The sequence below is a fragment of the Malus domestica genome, chromosome 15 (assembly GCF_042453785.1).
Source record: "Malus domestica chromosome 15, GDT2T_hap1".
In the NCBI taxonomy this organism is placed as follows: domain Eukaryota; kingdom Viridiplantae; phylum Streptophyta; class Magnoliopsida; order Rosales; family Rosaceae; genus Malus; species Malus domestica.
The window spans coordinates 31981145-31999664 of NC_091675.1; the positions used below are offsets into that span (position 1 = coordinate 31981145).

At 36.4% G+C, this 18520-nt stretch overlaps 1 protein-coding gene across 1 annotated transcript; it reads left to right on the top strand.

Moving 5' to 3' along the window:
- The first annotated feature begins 15114 nt into the window (after window positions 1-15114).
- Window positions 15115-17841, top strand: LOC108175062 (uncharacterized). Its single transcript, XM_070812888.1, has one exon. It carries the CDS (start codon window positions 15115-15117, stop codon window positions 17839-17841), a length of 2727 nt encoding a protein of 908 aa, XP_070668989.1.
- The last annotated feature ends 679 nt before the right edge of the window (window positions 17842-18520 follow it).

The following is an 18520-nucleotide window of genomic DNA, read 5'->3' on the forward strand; positions in this document are numbered from 1 at the left end:
CAGCCGCGCTGTTATTGCTGGAACTGCTCTTGCTGGAGTCTTCTTCGCCGTTGTGTTGGCTTAGATTCATGGGGTTTACCCTTTCGGGTTTCGCTATTCGTCCACATGGAGACTCCTCATCGGCTCTCAGATCTGGCCTTTGATGGACGGTCGAGATCTATTATTTTCTTTTTCTTCTATTGTTTATTTTTGTTAATGTTTATTTTTATAGATTTGTTTAACTTTGTGTGTTTTCAATCCATGTGGTGATTATTGGGTTTGGCAGTTTCTAGGTGGATTTGGACGGTCGTGATGTGATTAATTACGGTGATTCATTGTTTTACAGTCGACACGTGCACCCATTTGTAGATGAGTCGTTGGATGTACATCTATCTGATCATAGTTGAATAAAACAGTTTGTCATTCTTTGAACTTGTCATACTTTTAACTCTCTCTAAGATACGTGTGTGATTACAAGAGCTCGTGAATTTAAGTGCATCAAGATAATAACAAAGTTTACTCATTCATTTTACGTTTAATTTTATGTAATTTATTATCGTAAATTTTCGAATACCTTTGTTAAATTTATCACATTTCCAAAATAGGGGATTGCGGAAAAAATGGAGCCTTTATTCTCTAGGGTTGGGTGGATTTGCCTTTTCACAAAGTCTAAAGCATTTGTTGTATATTTCCATGCCAAAAAGATGGAATCCAACTCCTGAGGTTTGGTATATATGCTTCCAATCCTTGACGTTGACTCGTGGTTTCAAAAGTCTTCATCATAGGTGAAGGTGCACCATTAATCTTTCTTTTGCGTTATTCCACGAAACTTGATACACGTGTTAATCCATTTGGATGAAAAGTAAAATGGAACCATGTAATCTTTTCCAAAGAGATTTGAACTTTAAATATTATGTAACATTTTCTAATTTAAAATGACTAAATTTGAACTCCATGCATTTTTTTTCTTTTCTTTTTCGTGTGAAAAATTATAAATAACAAATTTAAATGATTATATTGTGTTTATAATCGAAGAGATCTGATTTTCACATATCATTTTTTCGCCTCTCATATGCCTATCCCTCTTTTTGACAATTTTAATTAAATAAATCATACAAAACCGACAACAATAGAAATTTTTTTGGGTATATTTACTATTTACCTAATTGGGTCTTTATTATCATTAAGTATTACGATATAGTGATATTACTCTTCACTTGTAAGTAAAATGTCTCAAGTTTGATTCTCGCCAAAAGGAGAATTTGAAGCGCATTATTATGGATGACCTATTATGAGGCTTAGCCCACTCACCTACTTCTTAGTGTAAATAATGTTTGTTAAAAAAAAAGTGAATCTCAACTGCATATAATAACTAAAACCTTGGATTTGGGCTAACACATTTTAGATTCTCCCTCACTCGTAAGTAGGCTGAGGTTGATTAATGTTTAATTATGGCCATGAAAATGCTGATAAAGCTTTTGTTACTTTGGGCCTTCCCTCTTATACCAAAGAAAATGCAGTGATATAAGGCAAAGTATATGCCATGTCTACATTACAAACCAAAACGACTAGGCACTAATGAGGCTCACTGCAATTGCTTATATATAAAGCGTATATTAACTCAGTAATTTATCGATGGGAGACTCAATATAAACGTATATTAACTCAGTAATTTATCGATGTGAGACTCAATACACATGTAAAGCCTTATATGATAATGTTTCAGCCATGTCCCTTGCTTCAACTCCACTATTTCAAGTACGCACAAAGAACATGGATACACACTATCACTACATTAGAGCTTGTTTTAGCCAATCTTCAATAGAGAGTATTAATCTCATATCGGAGATATGAGAGACATTACTTATACTTATAAGTAGTTAGACTACTTCTCCTATTATCATTTGCTTTTATGATGAAACCTCATCTTTTCCCATGGTATCAAGGAAAGTTGTGTCACGTGTGAAGCCCAACGGCCACATGCTCCACATTATTCCGTTTGTGTTGTCCACATGCTAGGATTGAAAAATTTGTCACATATGAGTGGGCGTGCTGAGAATGAATTCCACATTGATAAAAAGAATGACCTTACATGTACTTATAAGTAGGGGTGGGTTCAAAAAACAAAAAAAACGCAAAAAAAAAAAAAAAAAACCAAACCGAACACCTAATCAGGAAAAAGCCAAACTAAATTAAACAAACCGAACCAAACCAAAATGAGTTAATTCGGTTTCGGTTTCAGAAGTTCAAAAACCAAACCGAATCTAGAATCCACTTAAAATGATGTCATTTCATTTGTCAACACTAATACCATCGATGAGCAAATTGTAGCAATGATCCTTTAACTTTAACTCAATTAGAGCAATGATCACTCAATTCATCAAAACGTGCATCTATAGTCCCTCAACGAAAATTCCATTACTATTGGTCCCTCAACTTTAATCCGACTAGAGAAATGATCTTTCAATTTTAACCCAATTGGAGCAATGGTCCCTCAACTTTAACCCAATTGTAGCAATGATCCTTCCAACATAACTCATTTTGACAAAATTCTAACAAAGTTGACGAAAATGACCATAGTTATATGTTTTGATGAGTTGAGAGACGCCAATTATAGCAATGGTCATTCCAACATAACTTATTTTGACAAAATTCTAATAAAGTTGACGAAAAGGACTATAACTACATATTTTGATGAGTGACCAATGACAATGAATTTTTAATTGAGGGACTATTATTCCAATTTAATTAAAATTAAAAAAAAATTGTTACAATTTACTCTACTGTCCAGTTAGTCTGCTCTCTGCTGCAGTGCTGCTCTCTCAGTCTGTCTGCTAGTAGGACAAATAACAGCTAGCTAATTGGAATGCACTGGTATGCTTGAAGCATCAAGAACCTTGAGTGATTAATTATTGCGAGCATCGAAATTGGGTAATGGTTTTGCATGACTAATAGAAAACTTGTTTCGTATTGCGCACGAGTGATTTGTCAAGTTTCCCTTTTCCTGTTTTTCTTTGTTTTTTTTTTTGAATTATGTAGTTGGATGGACAGCTTAGGTTTATCTTTTTTTTTTTTTTTTTTAAAAAAAGAAGACAATTAGCAGTAAGTTCGCTTATCCACATCTTTCGGGCTCAGACAGCCTAGGTTTTTACCCCTCTCTTCTTTTCCTGATTTCACAAAAAAATATTATGAATAACGAACATAAATTAATTATAATACATATCAGTAAGTAACAAAATTTTATTCCATTGACCTTTGAATTCATTTTTTTCCAAGAGTTGTAGAAGATAGTCCATTTTTTCTTCCTCCATGTTATTTTGGCAGATTTTTCTTGCACCCCGAGATTTGAGTTAGTGTTCTCCTGCGGAGGGGGCTTGCGCTTTCGGGGTGCCGTTCCACTCTCTCAGGAGTAGGATTTGGTTCCTCAGACTGGTTCCTCAGTTTCAGATGGTGCATTTGTAGCCTTAGGCTTTAATTTCAATACCAGACTCATGTATTAGTAAAATAAACCATAATTAAGCAATTAAACTAGTACTTGCAGATACAATATCAACACTCATAACAAATTAAAACAAGAACTTCCATTAAAATGTCACTAATGGTTCAAGTCTTGTAAAAACTTGGGAAGAGTTGAGTTTTGGAAAGAGTCAAATAGATGGGTAAAAAAAAAAAAACCGAAATTGAAACCAAAACGACAAAACCGAATTGAAGACAAACCAAACCGAAAAAAAAAACCGAATCCAATGGAACCTCGTAGTGATTTCGGTTTCGTTTTCAGTTTCAGCAAAAAAGCGAACCAATCGGAAAAGAACCCACCCTTACTCAAAAGTAGTTGGACTACTCCCAATACTGTCAATTAGATTTATTGTGTAACCTCAACTTTCTTCATTCTTCACTCTACAGCAATGATCAACTTGTAGACATTTACACTAAGGCTTTATCTAAATCGAGAATCAAATACTTGCAGTCCAACCTTTCTCTTGGTTTTTACTAATTTAGTTCGAGGGAATGTATATAGACATAACAAAAGGATCCAAGTCAGCAAAGCCAACTAGATTCTAGTCATCATACAACTAGACGAGCAACTTACATGGCACATGTACACCGTTACAGTGGAGTTCCATGCTAATGAAACAAGGACATAAGGACCAAAACTTATACATATCTTTATTTCATTTATACGAGACAACACTATAACAGTTTGCCCGTGCCATGTAAGTCATTTTTTTACAACTAAAGTCTAGTTTTAATCAAGGCTCTAAAAGATGCTAGGCTGGGGGATTGGGGCCTAGCGCCTAGGCGGATTTAAGTAAATATATCATATATCGTATAAATAAACTAAATTTATCTAATAATATATAAATAAACATGAATAATATGTTATTTTTTTATAAGAAGAATATAGATATGTAATGTGAAAGTTTTAAGTGTGGTGTGATTCTAAAAAGAAAAAGAAGATAATAAAACATTATCCTAATAATTTTTATATGTATTTATTTAATGCTGGAGTGGGTAATTGTATTTTATTCTTTTATTATAATTTATAAGGCCTTGGAAACCGGAGAGTTGGTTTTTGAGACTTGAAACGCCGAAAGCTTTTGATTTTGGGTTTTTGTGTCCTCTTCCTTCCTTCTTCGATCGCTTTGCCTAATTCTCCATTTATTATGCTATACAAAATTTCTCAAGTAGCAAAGAAACCCTCCAAACGTTGTTTACTCCGGCGAAGAAATCCTAAGCGTCCAAACCAAATTCTCATCTTTTTCATGCAATTACAGATCTATTTTTTAAATTCCTTATGCTGTTCTCTCCCTCTTCCCTTACACTCTGTCTCTCTCTCTTCAGATCTTATGCTATTTGTTCCTCTTCTACGACATGCAGTGAAACAACGAGACATTACAAAACCGTCTAGTCTACCACCAAGACCGCCTAGCACACCAAGTCAGCCGCCTAGGACGCCCAATCAAGCGCCAAGGCATCGCCTAATACCCCTCCAATTTATTGAATGTTTTTAGGATAATTACCGCGGCGGCCCGACGCCTAACACTTAGGCGTTGCCTAGATTACTGTTTAGAACAGTGGTTTTAATACAACTGGACACTTGGTCAAATCTATTGCAAAGTTGTTATAGTAGTTTTAATTAGTTTCTAATTATTTTGATTAGTTATGGTCTAATTATAATCAAGGTTCTGAAAAATGCTAGGCGCTAGTTGGGCGGCAGACTAGGGCCTAGCGGTTAGGCGGGGCTTAGGCGGGAGCTTAGGTGGTCTAGGCAGATTTAAGTAAATATATCATATAAATAAACTAAATTTATCTCTCTTCTGTTACACATCCTGAGTCCCTTTCGGCACACTGAGTAACTTGACTTCGTATCCTTGCTTTTGTTCCCACCCCCCCCCCCCTTTTTTAATATATAAATAAACATGAATAATATGTTATTTTTTATAAGAAGAATATATATATGTAATGTGAAAGTTTAGGTATAGTGTGATTCTAAAAAGACAAAAAAGATAATAAAACATTATCCTAATAATTTTAATATGTATCTATTTAATGGTGGGATTTAAGTAAATATATCATATATCGTATAAATAAACTAAAATTACCTTATATTATATAGATAAACATGAATATATGTTATTTTTTATAAGAAGAATATATAACTGTAATGTGAAAGTTTTAGGTATTGTATGATTCTAAAAAGAAAGAAAAGATAATAAAACATTATCCTAATAAATTTTATATGTTTATTTAATGGTGGAGTGGGTAATTGTATTTTATTCTTTTATTATAATTTTTAAGGCCTTGGAAACCGAAGAGTTTGGTTTTTGAGACTTGAAAAGCTGAAAGCTTTTGATTTTGGGTTTTCATGTCCTCTTCCTTCTTCGATCACTCCGCCTAATTGTCCATTTATTTTGCTCTGCAAAATTTCTCAAGCAACAAAGAAACCCTCCAAACGTTGCCTACTCTGGGGAAGAAATTCCAAGCGTCAAAATCAAATTCTCTTCCTTTTCATGCAATTATAGATCTGTTTTTTAAATTTCTCCTACAGTTCTCTTTCTCTTCCATCACGCTTTCTCGCTCTCTCTTCAGATCTTATGTTGTCTATTCCTCTTCTACGACATGCAGTGAAACGACAAGACAAAACAGAACCGCCTAGCAAGCCAAGTCAGCTGCCTAGGATGCCCAATCAACCGCCTAGGCACCTCCTAATACCCATTTGATTTATTGAACATTTTTAGGATAATCGCGTCGGCGGCTCGACGCCTAGCGCCTAGACGCCGCCAAGACCGCTTTTTAGAATAGTGATTATAATTAAGGCCCACCTATATAAACTCGTGGCACATCATCACCAAATCATATATATATAAAGAGTTAGAATCAAGAGACAAATATTTTGATAAATATTATTACACCTCCTTTTTTCTACCTGCATGATTGTTACCACCAGCATCATATTCAAAAGGAAAATCCATATATACTTCTTCCTCCAAATTCTCATGAAGAAAAGCATTTTTCACATTGAATTGTTTTAGTAGCAGTCCATATTTGTAGCTAAAGAAACAAGAACATATATCGAATTCATCTTGGCTACTAGAGAGAAAGTTTCTTGGCAATCTACACCATATGTTTGAGTATATCCTTTTGCCACCAACCTTGCCTTATACTTGTCTATCGATCCGTTAGTCCTATATTTAATTATAAACACCCAATGACATCCAACAAGCTTCTTTCCCTTGGGTAGCTCCATTACTTCCCATGTATTATTTTTCTACAGTGCCAACATTTCTTCATCCATCACTTTTGCCCACTTTGGATCCTTTAGAGCTTCCTCCACTCGGGTTGCGATTTTAATAGATTCTATATTATTCACCAAAGCTTGACGTTAAGGTGCAAGGTTCTTGCATGATACATAGTTAGTTATTGGATACTTCACCTTTCCTTCCGGAAAAAACTTGTTAGGAGGCACACCTCGATTTTGTCTTGGTGGCAACTTATATATACTTACAACATTATTTGGATTAGTTGCATAATCATCTACAATTCTTACCTCAAGTATATTCAAAGAACATGTATCTGACAACACTGTGGAGCTAGAGAGAGAGGGTGACACACTGATAGGCTCGGCAGGAGGTTGATGTTGTTGAATACTGGGTTCAACAAGACGTTGCCCTTGTTGGGCAGTAGGTGGTTTGGCAGCAATTTGTTGCTAGGCATCAAGGTTCTTAGCAGGAGCTGGTCAAATGTCTATTAGAAAGATGATACAAATAAATGTAAGTGTAGCACTACTCGTAATAAAATATAAATTTTGAAGCACAAATGGGGTTCACTGCTTCAACATCGCCCAACAGATCGTAATATTTAGAGAAAACCAAATACAATTGCTCCCATTCACATATAAGAAGCTAAACTCTCTCTCTATCCCTCTCTCTCCATTGGAGTCTGTTGGAAATTTGAGTAATTTGAGTAGAAATTTCTTTGTCCCACATTGGCCATTCCCAAAAGATTTTATCACTTTATAAGGCTTTGTCCTTTATAGAAAGTGATTGGAGTAATAGGCATGGAGACTAAAATTGGGCTCACCTTTGGGGTTGGGCTTTGGGGTGTACTAATTAATTGGTAATTAATATATAATTAATTATAATTAATATATATTTAATTGTCAAAATATTTAATTATTTTCAGAATTAATTAATTATTTTTAATTTCGAATTTCAATTAATTAATTATTTTTACCAACAGACTCATCTTTTCAGATGAAGTCTGAAGTGTGAGAACGCAGAAACAAAAACACCCTTTTCAGCAGATGTCTCCCAACAGATGCATCCCTTCCTTATACCTATTGCGAACAGGTATAATCACATTATATATACATTCATCTGCATGACATTTAGTAACAGAAAAAATCATAAATCTTCTCTTGCAATCATAAACATCCTTTCTGAGAGAACCACATTAATATTCGCCAGAAGTCAATTTTCTGGTGCTGAAATTTCTGACTTAGATCGTTGAATCCTGGTGAAGCAGACATCCATAGAACTACAAGCACTGAGTAGGGGCGAAATTTCTGTTTCAAGGACATTGTGGTACGCAAGCCTCGATCTTTTATTACTCTGCTTAATTAATATTTCATCTTGTTGAGTTTCTGGAATATATTTATTCATATTTATTATTAGCATATTTATTTTATTACGGATTGTTGACATATATCCAACAGAGTCCATAAAATTACAGACAAGTGTTGCAAAAGAACCATAGAAAGGAAGTGATTAAGAAAGAGTAGCAAGCAATGCCAGGTAATAGTGCACTAATGGAGTCACAAGTTCCGTTGTTGGATGATTTAGCTTTAATCGTCCGATTGAAACATGAACATCACGATGATGAAAATCAGTCTACTACTCTTGGCAAAGAGATCTTGGATTGAATCAAAGAAATTGTGGCACATAGTTGGCCCTGCAATCTTTAGCCGTGCTGCTTCGTATTGCATGCTGGTCATCACCCAAGCCTTCGCCGGCCATCTATGTGACCTCGAGCTTGCCGCCATCTCCATTGCCAATACTGTCATTGTGGGTTTCGTTTTTGGTCTTCTGGTACTTTTTCTCAATACCAATCACTTATTTGCTTCTTTTTTATTTACATAATTCCTCGTTCACTCTAAATATTTGACATGTTATATCATCAGACTGCAAAAGCAATTTCATCATTAAATTTGTTATGGATTTTTTCGTAACCAGTAGGGGATGACAAGTGCTCTAGAAACACTATGTGGGCAAGCTTATGGAGCGAAGAAATACTACATGCTTGGAGTGTACATGCAAAGATCAAGGATTGTTTTGTTTCTATGCTGTATACTGCTTCTACCAATTTATTGTTGGTGTCTAACCCTGTAGCCGAGACTTGGAGGCAAATAAACAATTCAAACCTTTAGTTTAATATTTGTTTCAGGTTTAAATTAGAGCCGTTGGATCATAGGCCATGTGGTTGCTCTCACTTGTATCTAGCTTAAGTGATAGATTATAACAAGTGGCTTCATCTCATAGGGTGATAGCAAATAAGGGCTGAGATTTAGTTTTGGCTTGATGAGTGAAGGATCTCCCTTCCTCTTCCATGTATAACGGTAACAACCTCACATGTTTGTTGTGAGGAATATCGAAATCAATTCCATCATCATTTTCTGAAATTCTCTTTTTCCATTTTATTGGTTTTTCTTAGATCATCATCAAGCTTTCATAGAAGCATATTGAATATTCCCATACTCTAACATGGCCTCAGAGCTAGGTTTCATCGTCTAAACTGGGCGTGAAATATGTGAGTGATTAAGTTGCGTTTTGAGCTCAAATCAAATCTAGAAACTGTGCGATCTTAAATCCAACGTCTAATATGGCTGGATAAAGTACCGTTGAGCTTAGAGCTCTAATTTTTAATGGAGAAAACTACGAGTTTTGAAGGATTAGTATGACGACTATACTGAAATCGTATGGTCTATGAGAGCTGGTTGAAAATGGGTTTGAATCTCTAGATTCGAAGGATATGAAGGCTGTGCTCGATGAAATGAAGAAGGAAACGATGAAGTTAGTATCATTCAGTGAGACCTTGATGAAAGAGGCTCGTGCACTTGGAATGATCCAAGGAGCAGTCTCGGATCAAATCTTCCCCCATAATTGTGAATGAAGAAACATCCAAAGGAGTTTGGGATGTCCTGAAGAGTGAATTCAGAAGAGACAAACAAGTAAGAAGTGTAAAATTTCAAGGGTTACATAGAGATTTTGAGTATACTCGTATGAAGGAAAATGAATATCTATTTGTGTATCTCACTAGATTATTTGATATTACTAATCAAATGAGAAGTTATGGAGAGGAATTATCTAGGGAGAGAATTGCGCAGAAATTGTTAATTAGTCTTCCTAAAACATATGATTCAATTTGTTCTATGATTGAGCACTCTAAGGATCTTGAAACTCTTGAGGATCAAGAAGTTGTTGCTTCACTCAAGGGATTTGAGTAGAGATTTGATTTGCATGTTGAAACCTCTACTAAGAGAGAGTATTTGCTAGTCTAAATGTTGCAGCTAAGGGTTCTAAAAGTGGTGGATCCTTTGGAAATCAGAAGTTTCAAAAGAATTGGAAACCAAGGGGGAGAGGTTGGGATCACAAGCCTAATTTTATTCCTAGACAAAACAATGCTCAAAGAAATTGGGATCACATGCCTAATTTTGCTCCTAGGTAAAATAATACCCAGGGAGATTGCAAATGGTGTGATAGGTTTTACTATGCGAAGTGCTGGTATGAAGGTAAACCAAAGTGCACAGGTTGTGGTAAACCAGGTCATGCTGTGAAGGATTGTCATGAGAACAAAGCAGTACAAAAGGCTAATTATGCAAGGCAAATAGGTGAATCATGATCATTGTTCTATGCCTGTAATGCAGTGACAGATGTGAAAGTGAATAATTCTTGGTATATTGATAGTGGCTATAGCAACCACATGACAGGTGATGAGAGATTGCTTGTGAATGTATAGAGAAATTTGTCTTCAAAGGTTAAAATGGGCACATGATAAATTGTCAAAGTTGAAGGAAAATGAACCTTGGTCATTGAAGTTAAGTTAGGAAGAAAACATATCCAAGAAGTTATGCTGGTACCTGGACTTAAAGAAATCTTCTTAGTGTAGGTCAAATGATGGAACATGGTTATTACTTGGTGTTTGGAGAAGATGTTGTGAATGTGTTTAATGGATGGTCACTGGACAATCTAGTGGTTAGAGTGTAAATGACTAGTAATAGATGTTTTTCATTAACAATGATGCCTACAAATCAGCTTGCACTAAGAGCAAGTGTCACACATTGCTATCAGATATGGCATAAGAGATTGGGATAGTTGAATGAGAGAAGTCTCAAATTACTTGAAGAATAGGAGATGGTGCATAGATTGCCCCATTTGGAAATGTCAACGATGCATGATGGGAAAACAACATAGGAATTCATTCCCCTTTGAGTCAACTTGGAGAGCCAGGTATATATTGGAATTGATCCACACATATATCTGTGGTCCAATGTAGGTTGATTCTCACTCTGGAAACAAAAACTTTATGTTATTCACAGATGACTGCACTAGAATGACATGGGTGTACTTTTTGAAATATAATAAGTTTGGTGCATGATGCGAAATATATAAGCACACAAATTAAACCCTCTTTTTATCAATTGTAGTAAAGTATGTAAGTAGGGATCGTTCTAGGCCGGGGATTAGGAGGGATTGCTAAATCACTTGGAAACTGACTTGAAAACGTAAAAACAAAGTTTAAAACACTAACTAGACTCAAAGAATGCAAAACTATACTTTAAAACACTAAAACAAACCAAAAGACTCAAAACAGCCCCTAAACACTCAAAACTACCTTAAACACACAATCTGGGCAGTTTTGGGACTCTAACACAAACTTGGACGAATTTTGGTTTTCTAATGAACTAAAACACTTAAAAACATAATCTAAGACAAGTTCTAATTAATATGACTCAAAGAAATAAGATGGGGTTGATTTTGGACGAAAATAATTAAATTAAGACAAGAACAAAGTAAACAAATTCTTAGACAAATTTAAGTGAATCAAAACAGATTGTAAAATGAATTTGAATGAAACTTATGGATGGAAGGCTAGCTAGGAGGTTCTTCTCCACACATGTCACACTTGCATACAAAACGATTTCCAGTTGCTTTTCGATAAGCTATGAATACTCAACGCCCCAAATTAACCGTGAATTGCACTAATTAACCCTCAGTTTTTCCACAAGTTATTGGATTGGATGATTGCATACGACAACCCAAAACATTCCCTACAAGTTCCCTACATGAATTGCATAATAGAGATACAAGCACGAATCATTAAGTTCTATGAAAAACATAAGCATTGACGAGGCACTCGTTACTATGATTTGCATGAAACTTATGCCAAGAATTTACTTAACGTGATTGTGACTAGCAACCTTCACTACTTGTGAATATAAGTTCATAACGATTAGGTGAAACTCCCTTATATTCTAGCGTTAAATTCATGCATGAAAATTAAGCGTGCACTCTCAACCAACATACACAAATCATTTTTTATACGATCGGATAAGTAAATTGAATTCACAACTTATGAATCACAACTGGATGTAATCAAATCATATTGCAAGTATGAACATGGTTTCTAATCACCCCCTAACTAAGAGGGGTTTAGTTCCTCATACTCACAAAGCAAAGATACATAAAATTAGACATTAAAATCAAAGGAAAGAAAACACCTAAAATGCTCCAACTTGGGTAGCAAGTGCATCCAAGAATTCTCCTTTGCTTGCTTGCGACAGATTGCTTTGTGGACGGATTTTTGGGTAGTTTTATGATGTAAAATGGATGGGGAATGGTATGGAAAGGTTTAGGGTAAGTGTGGAGGAGTGTTTGAGGGTTGGAGGGTGGTGGAGAACTAGGCAAAGAGGGTGGAAGAAGGTGGAGTGGCTGTTATGTTTTCTAGGCACTAGAATGGTGTTTTTGGGGTGTTTTGCTACCTAGGGTGAGTATGGACGAATTTCTGTGATGAATGGTGAATATGAGAGTGTGAACCCTTTGCCAAGGGGTGTAAACATGTATATATAGGCCCCAAAAACCTTAGAGAATCAGGTTAGGCTAGGGAGAATGCACGGCAAAGAGTGTATGTGGTGTGCAATGGTCCAAGGGTGAAAATGAAGTGATGATGCAAAGTGTGAAGGGTAAAATGGAGTGGTCTTGTAGCTAGGGGGCATGAATGATTATGTACATTGCATAGAGATGGAAAGGGAGGTGAAAATGTGTCAATAAATGGGTTAAAGGTGCAGCAACATGTGGTACACAAGGCATGGGATTCCAAATGTGAATGATGGAGCATCAATTGGTGCATGTTATGGTTGTGAAAGTTGTATAAAATTTTGTGGGTGAAGGGAACAAAAGGTATCAAGCAATTAAGTGTAATAATTAAATGAATTGAAGCATGAAATCAGAAATTATGTAGGGGACAAGAGTGATCACTCATATATTTCATGCATTTATACTATCCATTTCTAAAGTCTTTGTGATGTTTTTGTGTTAAAATTGTGGCATTTTATCTTACCTTGTGTTAAGGGTCTTGTATTTCATTAATTTCTTACCTTCAGTATTAATGTGTAACATTTCTTTTATAAGTTGGCCATGAATGAGATGTTATGGTGCAAAATTTTCATAAATACAATTGTAACACTTTTAGAATGCCTAGTCATAAACTAGTCTTGTAAATCTTGCATTTTGATTTTGTTCCATCATTTTATTAATATTGGCTTGTGGCTATGGATTTTATGGCAACGCCTGTAAAAGGATGAATTGGCTTTAATTGCTCTCTCATTTTGTGACAGGTGGTTTTGAACTTGGGATCCCTCCAAAACTCACATGAGGCACAGATTAGCTGTTTGGGTTTGTCGGCTGATGGAAGTGCCTTGTGTACAGGAAGTTGGGATACAAAGAAAAAGGCAGAAAACGTGGGCTGTCTGTGACGAAAAGGAAAGAGCTGCGTGGGCAGCTGTAAGGACAGAGAGAAGTGGGAGCGTGAAAAGTGAGTGGAAAGGAGGAGAGACAGCTGTGAGCGCAGGAAAGGAGAGCCTTGCGGGGGAGCAAAGCTGCCTTGCGGCATCAGAAGCACGGGGGGTCAGAGGTGCAAAAAGGAAAGAAGCAGGGAGTGGAGGGCTGCCCTTGGCAGCCTGGAAAAAACAGAAAGAAAAAAATATAGAAGAATAGACGCGGGAGTGAGAGAGGAATAAGAAGGCAGAGAGCAGTTAAAAAAAGAAAGAGACTAAACTGTGCGAAGGCAGAAAATAAAAAGGTCAGGAAAGATATAGCTGCTTTGCAGCTAAGTGAGCACAGGAAGGAAGGCACGGAAGTAAGCACAGAGAGCAAGGCAGCAAGAAAAATTCGAGGCTTCAATCTAGTTTCTTGGTTTTATCTTCTCAAACCCATGTTTTACTTTTGGTTTAATTTGAGAATAATGTGTAACTAATTTTTAGTAGTTAGGGGCTGTTTTGAAGCCCCGAATATGATCGTAAATTTGTTGTGATATTTTGTTTGAATGACTTTCATGAAAGGATGAAAATTGTTTCACTACTTATCTCATTGATAAATTCTTTATGTGTTTCTATGGATGCATACATAGTGAGCATATCTAGGATTTTAATGCTATGAATATATGTCTGCCTGCCCTTGTTGAATGAGGACCTACATATGTTCTAGAGTAGCACTTGTTAATTGTGGTTAACATGTGAAACGATTTCTAGGAGAAGTAAGACAACACCAGTACTTACGATGCCTTGTGATGACTCAAAACTCTTTTTATTCTTAATGATTTCTACTTGTTAAATCTATGAACACACCATTCTAGATTGCATGCTAGGGACTAAGTTAAGTTGAAAACGCCATTCTCTTAACATACTACGTAAGAAAGAGTAATAGGTTGTGTTCTAACATTGAGCCAACTTGAGCATCTTCATCCGGAAATAAAAGGAATTTGAATGAAACATAACATACTTGCATGATTATTTGGTGGTGGAAAGCATGTCCCCTAACTCATTTTCTTAATTTGTGAATTAAAATCTATTGGTATTATTTAAAATCTGTTTCTGTACTGTTTTTGTACGATTTAATTTAAATAGCAAATCAACTCCAAAAATCCCAAACATTCGTGTGAGCATAGCTTGGTGTGTCTAGTTTATGTGTATAAAATTTCGTTGCATTTGGATAAGTTTAAGTTAGTCTAAAAATTATTGTTCGGTGGCTGGTCAGTGGAGACAGCCACCCCGTTTTTGTGACATTTTAAGTATTTGGAGAAAACAATCTTCTGCGGGAAAGACCCTTATTTTCATATGCTACAATTGACAAATCTTAGTGTGAATAAGGAAAATTAATAGGATTATTGTGTGCTACTTTGTGGTGCGTTATAATTCCCTACCAAATTTTTGGCGCCGTGTCGCCGGGGATTGTTATTTCTGATTGCTTATATTTTTATTTTTTATTATTTTTATTTATTATTTTTATTTTTATTATTTTCTATTTCTTGTCTATTTAGTGTTTTTGGTTTTGTTTTTATTTCAGGTACTCTTTGTAGTACATGCATACTCGAAAATCTAAGAGTATTGATCTAGCTTCCTACGATCCAGAGATTGAACGAACATTTCGAAAGCTTCAGAGAAAAATCAAGCCAAAGTGTGCATCGGTGTCTTTACCACCATCTTCTCCACCATATTTAAGTTCAGAAGAGGAGGAGGAACCACAAGAAGGCATGGCTGATAACCGTACTCTGAGGGAGTTGGCAACGCCAAACACGGATCAACAACCATTGTGCATCACATATCCAAATGACGAAGGAGGATGTGAGCTCAAGTCCGGCATGATTCACTATTTGCCTAAGTTCCATGGGTTCGCAACAGAGGATGCCAACAAGCATCTTATGGAGTTTCATGTAGTATGCTCAGGAATGAGACCAGCAAATGTGAATGAGGAGCAAGTCAAGTTGAGAGCATTCCCATTTACATTAGAAGCTAAGGCAAAGGAGTGGCTTTACAATTTACCTCCGGGATCAATGAACACCTGGAACCAGGTGAAGCAAGCATTCTTGGAGCAATATTTTCCGGCCACCAAAGCTGCAAGCATAAGGAAAGACATATGTGCAATCCGACAACAACATGGAGAGCCCTTTGGAGATTACTATGAGCGATTCACACATTTGGTTGCATCTTGTCCTAATCATCAAATTTCAGAGCATCTTTTAATACAGTATTTTTATGAAGGATTATGTGGTACTGATCGTATAATGCTTGATGCAGCAAGTGGAGGAGCATTCATGGACAAGACACCAATAAATGCTAAGGCATTATTAAAGAACATTGCTGGCAACACACGACAATTTGGAGGGAGAGACGAGCTACCTTTTAAGAAAGTTAACGAGGTAAGTGCTAATTCTAGTATTGAATTACAATTAGCTAACTTGACTAATCTTGTGCAACAGGTTATTGTGGCTCCAAAACAGGTGTGTGGTGTATGTTCAATGATGGGACATGCCACGGACATGTGCCCTTCGTTGATGGATCAAGGTGGTCTTGAGCAAGCTAATGCATTAGGAGGATTTCAAGGACAACAAAGGCAAAAGTATGATCCATATTCCAACAACTATAATGCAGGATGGCGCGATCATCCACACTTAAAGTGGAACAATCAAGACAACGGACAACAATCTGTTCCCAACAACTATAACCGTCCACCTGGCTTCTTTCAAGCAAGACCACAGGCACCATTTCAGCCTCAACAACAACAAGCTCCAAGTAAGTCTCTTGAGGATTTAATTGCTTCTTTAGCTAACTCTACTCAATCTCATCAACAGAAAACAGACAAAGCAATTGAAAACCTTGAGCGACAAATGAGTCAGTTAGCAAGTTTGATGGGGCAACAACACCAACCAGGAAGGTTACCGAGCCAAACTGTGACAAATCCAAATGCGGAGCAGTTAAATGCTATGACTTTAAGGAATGGAAAAGAAGTTTTTGAGCAAGATGAGGCTTCAACAGAAACTGAAAAGTCTCCTAAAGATACAGAATTGAACAAAAAAGATTCTGATAAGGTAAGTAAAGAAGTTCAAAATTCATTTAACTCATGTGTCCCTATTCCTTTTCCTCGTAGGTTTATGAAGTCTAAGAAAGAGCAAACTGATAAGGAAATCTTGGATACTTTCCGGAAAGTCCAAGTGAACTTACCTCTTTTAGATGCCATAAAACAAGTGCCCAAGTATGCAAAGTTCCTTAAAGAGCTTTGTATGAACAAGAGGAGATTCAATGATCAAGAAACTGTGGCATTAAGTGAGGAAGCATCAGCTGTTTTGCAAAGGAAGCTACCACCAAAGTTGAAGGATGCCGGTAGCTTTACCATTCCATGTGTAATTGGAGGGAAAGAGTTTGGGAGAGCATTGTGTGATTTGGGGGCATCCATCAATTTGATGCCATATTCAGTGTATGAGTCATTGAACCTTGGAGACTTGAAGGAAACAAAGGTAATAATCCAGTTGGCAGACCGTTCAAATAGATATCCCAAAGGCTTATTGGAGGATGTACTTGTGCAAGTGAATGGGCTTATTTTTCCTGCTGATTTTTTTGTTCTTGAGATGGAACATGACCCTATGCCTACTGCACTTCCTCTTATATTGGGAAGACCATTCCTTAGAACGGCACGTACAAAGATTGACGTCTATGATGGTACCTTGACCATGGAAATTGATGGAGAAATTGTCAAATTCAGAATCTTCGATGCTATGAGGTACCCTAATGATTTTGAATCTTGTTTTTCTATTGATGCGTTTGACTATGTTGTGCAGGATTGTTTTAATGAAAGTGTGGGACAAGGTAATTTAGAAAAGGTGTTAGTGCATAGCATTAAACATGAAAAGCTTAATACTTTCAAGGACATGAATGTTGCTGGAAAGCAAAGGAACCTGCAAGTGAATGAGCTAGATGAAATCCGGAATGATGCGTACGAGTCAAGTCGAATATACAAGGAGAAATCAAAGGCATTTCATGATAAGATGATCTTAAGGAAGAACTTTGTCATTGGACAGAAAGTTCTTCTATTTAATTCTCGCCTTCGATTATTTCCAGGTAAGCTTCGTTCTCGATGGGTTGGTCCATTTGTTGTAACTAATATTTTTCCTCATGGTGCAGTGGAAATCCGAAGTACGAAGACCGGAAACATGTTCAAAGTGAATGGGCATAGACTCAAGCCATATTACGAGCCTTTTGCTGAGCATGATGTGGAGGTTGTATTCCTTCAAGAACCAGAGCCCCTTGCATGATCACTCTTGGATTCGTCCGGCTAAAGACGTTAAATCAAGCGCTTCTTGGGAGGCAACCCAAGCATTCAACGAAGGGAGACTTTGGAATCGCTAACCAAATCAGATTTGCATTCTTACACCCTTATCTTTACTGCTTTCATTTTGTTTTGTTTAGTTAGTTGTGTTATTTGGTTGATTTCTGTGAGTTTGTGTTATTTAGTTTAAGTGTGGGGGAAGGTTAACCAAAGTCTCTTTACATTAATTTACATATATATAAAAAATAAAAAAAAAAAAAGATAAAATTTAAAATTAATGATAAATAAAAAAAAAACACTTAAAAAAAAAATTAAAAAAAATAATAATCATAATACCAAAAAAAAAAAATACATAAAAAAAAAAGTACAAATATTTTACAATGATGTAAACTAATAGTATTCATTGGTCGGGTGGTGCTTCAGTAGTAGGCAGGGCTTCAGCAGTCGGCGGGGCCACAGAAGGAGGAGGCGGCAGAGGTTGATCAGTTGGAGCTTCACTACGCGGTGCCGCTCCAGAAGACGAAGGCAGATGTTGTTGGAACAAACCCACAAACCTCCGATGATCAAGTAAAATTTGACCATCGGTGTCCTGCATCTGGTCAATCTTCCTCTTCATGCTGGTGGCATAGCTGTGTGCGAGCTTGTGCAATTCTTTATTCTCATGC